Source organism: Malaclemys terrapin, chromosome 7, assembly GCF_027887155.1.
Source record: "Malaclemys terrapin pileata isolate rMalTer1 chromosome 7, rMalTer1.hap1, whole genome shotgun sequence".
NCBI lineage: Eukaryota > Metazoa > Chordata > Testudines > Emydidae > Malaclemys > Malaclemys terrapin.
Genome location: NC_071511.1, coordinates 32661457 through 32670868, shown reverse-complemented (window position 1 = coordinate 32670868; position 9412 = coordinate 32661457). Strand labels below are relative to the sequence as shown.

Below are 9412 nucleotides of genomic sequence, written 5' to 3'. Positions count from 1 at the left end.
ATGCTAACGCAGCCAGAGGGCACAAACTGTGGGGAATGTGCATGCATCCCAGCACCCCCTGCTGGATAGAAGCAGAACTGCTCAACCATGTGTCCTAGATCCAGTATTGCCAAAGGGCAATGAGGATTTTCCTTTGGGCATGGTGGGGGGAGGGGATCAGGGCTCAGGCCCTGCTTGTAGCCAACCCATGGTCACTATTCCTAGGGCCCAATTCTGCACTCAGTATCCAGAGGCAGCCCCACCGTGGACTGACAGAACGGCATTTCGATAGAAGGACTTATTGATAGCATTTTAATTTGCATTCACATAGATTCTCTGAGAAAGAAAACATGGGAAATGACACAGAGGGGGGAGGAAAAGGATGCCTTCCCCCCACCCCCAAAAAACCTTTGTATTAATTGTTACTGGGTCTTTCTGTTCACTATAGCTGCTGTTTCTCACTGTGGCTCTGAATTCGAGAGGCTGGGATTTTCAGGGGAAGTTCAGGACATTCGGCACCTAACTGGAATCCTGTTCTCTGGCCCACTAAGCCAGCCAGTCCCGCTAGAGGGGAAAGGGCCCATATCCCATTCACCTGCCCCTCCATCCCAAGTCAGCTAGTCCCGTCACCTTGGAGCCAGATGGGAGCTGGTGCCCTTAGAGGGGAAAGGCCCTGCATCCCGTTTCCCACCTCTCTGAGCAAGCCGGTCCTGCTGCCCTGGGACTGGATGGGAACCAGCGCCCCCAAGTGGGGAAAGGCTTTCAAATCCCTAACACTCTGACGACCCTGAATCTCCCAGCCTTGTGTACCAATATCCAGGCTCCATCTGATGACTGTGCTGGTCATGGGGCTTCAGGACAGTGTTAAATTAATTGTGGGCTTGGAATAGATCCTGTCTTCTAGCTCCCTCCCAATCTAAGCAGCACTAAAACCCTCAGTGCCTGGTGAGCGTGAGCTACATGGAACACGCTTGCTCTTTTGTCCAGCGGTTCATTTTCCCCTTCATTTGATTCACCTTACAAGAAAACCACTGCGGGATTCTAAAAAAACCTCTTTTCCCAGCATTGCCCTGGTTTCATGATATTTGCTGCTTTCTTGTTAAAGCTCCTGCTGTCCTGGTATTATGAGACTCGTAAACCCAGTGTACACTCGGATTTTGCCCCTGGTAAAACTGTCAGTTACAGGTGTGATTGTTTGGCTTGTTTTAACTGCTTTATTCAGATCTGTACATGTCCTAGCGTGGAGGCAGTTAAAGATATGATGGTGACTTACCCTAGTGTATTTATCCAGGAATACCTGTAGCACTGTAAACATACCTAGCTCTCACACCGCACTTGTCATTAGATCTGCCAAAGCACTGGGCGTGGGCCGCCTGCTGGGATCATCCAGGCATGTCTCATCTCATCAATCCCTGCCTCACAGAGGCCTCGGGGACCCTCCGTCTCTCCTGTTCTCTGTCTGGGGCTCAACAGTGGAGTTAAAACACAGTCCTCAGGAGACTAAAGTCATTGGACTCAACACAGGGATATTTGGATGGAATTGAATGGCCTGCGTTTCTAAAGGAGGTCAGGCTAGATGATCTAATGGTCCCGGCTGGCTTTAGACTCTATGAAACTAATTCAAAGCACTTTACAAAGCAGTTGGTATCACTAGCCACATTTTACAGCTGGGGAAACTGAGGCCTGGAGCTCTGAAGTGACTTGCCCAAGGTCACCCAGCAGGCCAGGGGCAGAGATGGGAATAGAATCCAGATCCCTGTCCACTGCTCTACCCACTAAGCCACAGCTCTTCTGTATAGACACGGGCTTGGTTAAACTAATGCGACTCGCTGTGAAGACGTGCTTGTATTGCTTCAAACTGGGTGCAGAGCTGCTTGGCTTGCTTCAGTAAATTTGCAGGTGCCGGCTAAACCAGTTGGAAACCAAAAACCAGTTTAAGTGAAACCAATGCAATCCGTGTGTGCATGTGTGTTTTTGTAGCAAGTGTGCTTTAATATTTCCAGCCTGTGGGTGTAGGGAGAAGCTTGGAAACAACTGAAAACCCAGAAAGTAGATTTACGGGGGGAAAGTGTGTGTTTCAAAAACAAACCACAAAACAAAAAACATTTTTTTGTTTAAGTCAATAGCATGGTGATTTTTCAGCTGGCTCATGATTTTGGAACTCCTAGGGGCGGTGAGACTGATTTCCAGCCGCCTGATCCAATCCAAAACGTTGGCTGTATCCCTGGGAATTGTTTAGCTGTGAAGCGCCAAGTGAATTGGAATGGTGGGGTCACATACCCACGTGGTACTGATGGCAATTCTTAGATTTCTGAGACTGGAAGGGCCCATTGTGATCATCTGATCTGACCTCCTGTATAGCACAGGCCACAGGTCACCCCTCAACTAATTCCTGTTTGAACTGAAGCAGATCTGTCAGCCCAACATCCAGTCTTGATTTCAAAAGTGCCAGTGATGGAGAATCCACTCCAACCCTTCATCAATTGTTCCTTGGAACTTGTTTGTCTGGCTTCAACGTCCAGCCGCTGGGTCATGCTAGGCCTTTGCTGGATAGACCGAAGAGCCCTCTAGTCTCAAATTTCTGTTCCCCACGCAGGTACTTGGAGACTGTGACTGCATGAACCCCAGGCTGATGCACAATCCAGGTTGAAAATGGGCCGGAAGGAAAATTTTTCATCAAAAATATTTGTCCCTGGAAAGTTGGGGTTTTGATTTAAAGAAAATATTTTGCAAAAAGCACCTGCTTCCCATGGGAAATGTCTGGGCATTTTTTGTATTGGTTTGGGTTTTTTGGTCAAAAATCAAAATATTTCAATTTGGAGATGCTGCTGCAATGCTTCATGGGAGTTTTAGTTTGGATGCCCCATGTCCTTGTTTTTCCTCTATGGGCTGGTCTTTTCCAGACAGATGACGTTTCCAGTGAGGTACCCTTTCAAGAGGGAGGACAGCGGTGCATCATGGGAGATGTAGTCTGACCTGGGAGCCTGGCCTATAGAGGAGAATGGGAGCATGAGGTAACTGAAACGCAACTCCCATGAGACACGGCAGCAGCAGCAAAATGGTTTTTTGGGACAAAGTTTGGGTTTTGGCTGACGTCCTTCAACCTTTGCTGTAAAAATCAAAATGATTTTTATTTATTTTCATCAAAATTTTGCAAGGCAAAACCCCGTTTCCTGACCCGTTCTGTTTACGGCATTTGCTTTCCTGCAGCGACAACCATGGTGGAAATTTTGTAGAAGACGAGTCCAAACCCAGCGTATCTTGGGTACCGAAGGAGCTGTGGGTTGAATTAATGGAGACCTCAGCCCTACAGTCAGCTCTTAGCGGGGTGAACCGCTGAAGTAAACGGGGCTCTCTGGACACGGGTGCTGGAACAATCTGGATAATGGGGGTGCTGAGCCATTAAACCTAACTGCAAACCCTCTATATAATGGAAACCACTTCAAGCCGGGGGGGCAGCCACACCCCCTAGTTCCAGCACCTATGGCTCTGGAACCACGGCCCCAGACCTACTAACAGCCCCGTCTGCAAAGGGTGGTCTTTTTGCTGGAACTGACTGCAGCTCGGAGCCGACAGCACAGATACCCTTGTTTCAGGGGAGAGCCTGAAACATTAGTCATTAAACTGGATTGAAGTTTGCAATCTCTGCACTTTTCCCAGCCTGGGCTGTGCAGGAGGGCAGATGAGATGATCCTCAGTGGCCCTTGCAGTCTATTGACTAGGTTTGGGGTTTTGTTGTTGTTCCTGTGTAAGGGCCCTGATCTTGCAAACTACTCAGGTATGTGAGTAAATTATTTCTGTTCTGAGAGTGCCTGGCATTTCTGACTAAGACTGGAGAGCCTCCCCCCACCCCTTGGGCCAGGTGCTGCACAGACACAGGGTGACACAGTCCCTGCAAGAGCCTGGAGCCTCAATAGACGAAGGGCAGGAGAGGAAAAAGAGGCACTGAATGGCAAATTGAACGGCTCCAGTCAGTGACAGAGCCGGGAACAGAACCCAGGAGTCCTGACACCCAGCCCACCCTGCTCTACCTCAGTAGATTCAGCTCCCTACCCAGAGCTGGGATAGAAGCGACTCCCACTGCTTTCCCATAAAGCCATCCTGGTATTTCCAGGCAACAAAGCAAAACCACCTCACCAATCCTGGGGCCATTGTTTTTAGCAGCAGAACAAACTGGGAACATTTAAACCTCCCGACAGCAAGTTAAGTTTCCATTGGAAAAATAGGACCATCGGCCATTGTCTGTGCGTCAAGCCAGGAATTCTGTCTGTGGCCCAGCTCCCTGGGGCAGTACCATTTCCATAGGAAATATCATACTATTTTACAGTGTGTTTGTTTAAAGGTGACTTGAAAAGAAGGTGGGGGAGGGGGGAATTAATAAAATGAGGCATCTGCTCCTCTTTATGGCCTGTAAGTCTGGTTTGGTTACCTTGCTTTTTAAAAGGTATTTCCTTGTTTATTAGGAGCATTATGGTAGCACTTAGAACCCCCATTATGCTGGGCCCTGTACACCTAGTGAGAGATGGTTCCTGCCCCCAAAGAGCTGAGTCTAAATAGGCAAAGGGTGGGAGAGGAAACTGAGGCACAGAGAGGATTTGGGACTTGCTCAAGGTCAGAGGCAGAGCTGGGAATAGAGCCCAGAAGTCAGGACTCCCTGTCTACACTGTAAAGTCAGTCCAGGGTTAGTGGAACTGGAGGTTGCAGATCTTGGGTTTGTTAACCTAGGGCTTGAGCATCTACACTCCTTTGTAACCCCAGGTTAGGAATTGTTGAACCCTGGGTCCCACCCTAGGGCTCCAGCATCTATGCTGCATTATGCAGGCCTGAGTTCAACTACTGTCTCCCACACTTCCTTGCGCCCTCCCAAAATGTGGCTGCTCTAGGCCTTGGGTCGTGGTGCAGGGTGGGAAGCCTTGCCTGGCCAGAGTACAAAGAAAGTTGACCCATGGGATTGTGGGAGACTGTTGGCAGAGTCCCAGAGCTTGAGTCTAGTAGGGCTGCCTCTACACTGCAAAGCAATAGGGCTTGAACTTTCTATTCCTGTGGGGTCCTCTGACCCTGGGTTAGCGCAATTTGTGTGTAGACGGAAGGGGGGTTAGGCCTAAATTCAAGCCCTGGGCTTACATTGCAGTGTAGACACCACAGCCCACTCAGAGCTGGGGATAGAACCCAGGAATCCTGAGTCCCAGCCTTCTCTGACCACTAGACACCACTCCCCTCCCAGAGCTAGAAATAGGATCCAGGAGTCCTGACTTCCAAGCCAGTGCCCTACCCCCAGCCTACACTTCTGTTCACCTCTGCAGCCATGGAAGTTAAATCTTCCCATCCAAAGATCAGAGGCTGCTGGCTCTGGGGTGGTGTACTACCTCACATTAGAACATCACTTCTCTTCCTCCCTTTCCTTGGATCCCTGGGAAGCTGAAGGAGGATAAGGTGCCTAGAAAGGAAATCCATTGAATGCGGGGGGCTGTTCTCCCAATCAGGCTGGTGTTGCTATTGCTTTCAGGGGGGTTGGTTTTGTTGAATGCCCTAGCGCTCAAACAATTGGGAGGGAAACTGTCAAAATTCAACTCCTCCTTTCTTTCTTCCCTGGATTTATTTCCTGCAGAAGTGCAGTTCTGTGGGCAAAAGTTTCCAAGCCCGACTCGGGAGTGTTGCAGTAATTGTGATTCCATTAGGACAACAGGAGCCTGACTCAAGCCCCCCTTCTGAAGAGGCCTGGCCCCTTTTGGGGTGGTGACTAGCAGGACAGCCTTGAAATGGGGGGACCCCAGAATTGCCAGTGGAACACTTTTGGCTGAGGCTCCTGCTGAGGGGGTGGTAATAGCAGGAACTAGTAGTGTGGGCTCTTTCAGATCTTTATACGCCCATAAAGATGCACCCAGAAGAAAGAAAAGGGCAGTTCCCTAATTCCTCTCCCCCAGAACCAGCTCTCAGAGGCCACGGCAAAGAATAGGGGCATGAATCCAGTCCCTCTAGTGCCCCCCAGTGGGGGACTGGGGCATGAATCCAGTGCCCCAGCACTCAGGCACTGGGGGACTGGGCTGGAATCCTGCTCTCCAAGCATTGAGTCGGTGGGGTACAGGGCCACCAGCCCCTCCATGCTCCAGCGTTGGGAGGCCGTCAGGGGCAGTGTGGGGAGTTGGGAGATCACTGGCAGCACAGCCGCTCCACCTCCTCCTCGCAGCTGTAGAACTGCTGGAAGACCCCCTCGGCCGAGCCGTTGCACTCGAACCAGCGCCGCAGGGTCCCCAGGGCCTTCAGGGCATCAGCCTTGGTGGGCAGGCTGCCAAAAAGGTCCTCTCCCTCCCCCTCCTCCTCCTCTTCCTCCTCCTTATAGGCCCCAGCTGGGGGCAGGGCTGGGGGACAGGCCAGCTCTGTCTCCAAGTCAACAAAGCGCCAGAATTCTTCCGGGCTCATCCCTCTGGGGGGGGCATGGCTGGGGGGCCCCAGGGACCCCTTCCCCTTGGAGCAGCTGGCCTCCCCAAAGCACCGTTCCACCAGGGAGGGCTGGACTTTGTCCCAAGCGGCCGCCACCATGTGGAGGGCGTCCAGCACGGTGATGGAGGCAGCGATGGAGGCGGGGGAGCTGTTGGTCTCGCTGCCGATGGAGGACACTTTGCCCAGAAGCCTGCGCTTGTAGCAGGACTTGAAATCCCGGACGATATCAGGATGGAGCGGGCAAGGCGAGGGGCCGTCGTCGTGGCGAGGCCGCGGGGGCAGGAAGACCAGGCGGATGTTGGCAGGCTCCGGATTGGGGCAGCGCCGCTCAGCGTCCAGCACTAGCGCCACACTGCGTTGCTGCCGGCCCATCTCCCGGTCAAAGTCCGTCAACCACTCTGAGAAGAGCTCCGGTGTCAGCTGACCATCAGCGCTGCTGCGGTAAAGGACCGGCAAAGCTTCCGTGTTGACCCCAAAGAAACATCGCGGAGCCAGCCGCCTGCTGATCACCACGGGCTTCCGCTTCTCGGTGCCGCTCCCGTTCACGCACAGCGCCACACACAGCCGCTCCCTGCCCTCCCGCTCCCTGCCTGGCATGGCCTTATACAGCAGCACCACCTCCCCACAGCCAAAAACGTTCTCTGGGGCAAAATCCTTCAGCAGCTGGGGCAGGCTGAGGGAAGCCGGCGCCGGCCCCTTGTCGCACGGGGGCTCCGGCGCATGGACTGCTCGTGCTGGGTGCCGCTGGCCAAAGCAGACGTTGTTACGGCGCTTCCACCGCACCAGCCAGCCGATGCTAGGCACAAACTCCTGGCCCATGATGTCCGCGAGCTCCTTGGCTTTCTGGAGCAGCATGGGCCCCGTGACGTCCCACATCTTGGTGCGGGCAATGTGGAACCAGCACAGCAGGGCCTCGTCGATGCTGCTGTATTTGGACTCCCGCTTGCGCTTCCGCTCCCGGTTGGCCGTCCCGCTGCACCAGTCAGCCAGCAGCTTCTCCTTGTTCTTACAGATGCGGGAGATCTGGGGCTGGGAGACTTGGAAGCGACGAGCCACCTCTGACTGGGACATCTTGGATTCATCCAGCATCTCCAGCACCTGGATCTTCTCTGCCAAGGAAAGAGCATGAAGTTTCTTCTTCCCGTTCAGCTCCATGGCGGCCCTGGAGTGGGAGGTGAAGGGATGTGCCAGGCACTGGGGCTGGAATATCTAGAGGAGAAAGAAGAGACCCTCCCACCCAACCCCCCCAGAAAACCTTGGTCAGCCATTGGTAAGACAGGGAGACAGAATCCAAGGGAAACTTAACAACCCTGCGGATAGAACCCAAGAGTCTGGACTCCCAGCTCCTGCCCCCATCTCACTAAGTTCCATTCCCCTCCCAGAGCTGGGACTAGAGCCCTGGAGTCTTAGCTCCCAGAACCATGCTCAGTTCACTCAGCCACAACCACCTAAATGTAATTTTAATAAATATGGGAGACATTTCTGGGGAGACTGTCTCAGCTAGTTAAATGCCTAATTTGAAGGGAACCACCCAGCTCAAAATTGCCCCCAAATTTAGGTTGCTTAAAAATTCAGCTTGTCCAAATGACCCATCGTACACTTCTAAGGGCAGGGCATGCAGCTCCTGGCACAACAGGTGCCTCTGATCTCAGTCAAGCAAGGGCTGGTGCAGAACCATGGGGCCTCATTCTCAGCTGGGGGTCTGTGTAGTGCCTGACACAAGGGGGCCCTGATCTCAGTAGGGGAAGAAAGAGGTGGCCAATGCCCTGCACACGGGGCCCTGATTTCAGCTGGGACCCCTATGTGTTATCACTAACAGCACAGGTTTTCTGTTAGGACATTGTATTGTAATGCCACCTTTCTCCTACAGTGGACACAGCACAAACAGTGCCTCCTTGGGGAAACTGACATGTAATGGGGAAACTGACTACTACAGAAGCCAGGCTCTGAATTCATAACCTGTAGAGGTTTTTAAATAATAGGAGCAGCTCTGCTAGATAAAACCAGTGGGCCCTTCTAGCCCAGCAGCCTGAATCTAACAGTCACCAGTACCAGGCACTTCACAGAAAAGTACCGGGACCCTGCAGCTATAGGATAACTTGCCCTACGAGGGGGAGGGGGAAGATTTTACTCCTGACCCCAATAGCTAGAGGTTGGCTTTATATCCCTTCCAGCTGTTAGAAATCCCAAGTGTGGGGAAAAGATGCCCCACAAACAGGCTTCATTTTAACACCCACCCACCCGTATTTTTTTTAAAGATCCCGCCCCGCCCCCCGCGCACACACACAACTAATTTAGCATGATGCTCCCGGGGGGAGCGAAACCTCAGCGGGCGGGGGAATGGCTAAACCTGGCATAAGCTGCCCGGGGGGTGAGGACAGGACAGCAGATCTGCAGGCCTCGCACACACTTACAGCCCCCGGGGGAAATCCCCGTGCAAGCTGCCTTTGCTCTGTACGTACCTAGGAGAGAGACTGGTCCCCTGGCTCTTCGGGGGCTACAGCAGGGGCCATCCCCGGCCTGGTGGGTTTGAGGGCTTTAGGTTTCCGGATCCTGCTCCCCCCCGAATCTTTAGTTTTCAGTCTGTAGCAGCAGCAGCGGCTCGGAGTAAAACCTGGCAGCTGGATCCCGGTGCTTTGGGAGCGCTGGAGAAACCCATCCGTCGGCTCGTTCGGCTCAGCTGCCCAGGTTTCGGCGATCCAGGATCCGGGTTTATACGCTCCTAAGTACCCTGCAGCTCACACCTTGTCTAGGTCCAGAAAGGAATGTAAATGGGCCAGCAAAGAGAGGAATTATCGGTCATTTCCTCCCCCCTTGCAAGTGCCGAAAGTCTGGGGGCTGTACCGGGAGCCTAGCGGGCTTCCACTTAGCCAGTGGCGCGGCTGATGGGTCCGTGTTTCTTCTCCCGTGGGGAAGGGGGGTGAATTTCCCTGGCTAGCAGGACCTTGGATGTGAAAATCCTACAGCCAACAAGAGCAAGAGTTTTGTGTCA

The 9412-nt window shown here is 52.9% G+C and overlaps 1 protein-coding gene across 1 annotated transcript; it reads right to left on the bottom strand.

Annotated features, from left to right (window-relative positions):
* Window positions 1-270: 270 nt before the first annotated feature.
* Window positions 271-9000, bottom strand: TIGD3 (tigger transposable element derived 3). Its single transcript, XM_054035131.1, has 2 exons — window positions 8883-9000; window positions 271-7629 (listed from the first exon to the last, which is right to left on the bottom strand). The coding sequence occupies exon 2, from the start codon at window positions 7573-7575 to the stop codon at window positions 6130-6132; it is 1446 nt and encodes a 481-aa protein (XP_053891106.1). The 5' UTR covers window positions 7576-7629; window positions 8883-9000; the 3' UTR covers window positions 271-6129.
* Window positions 9001-9412: the final 412 nt, after the last annotated feature.

Bases quoted from the DNA above. Each gene is read 5' to 3' on its own strand.
- TIGD3 (XM_054035131.1), bottom strand. From the start codon at position 7,575: ATGGAGCTGAACGGGAAGAAGAAACTTCATGCTCTTTCCTTGGCAGAG.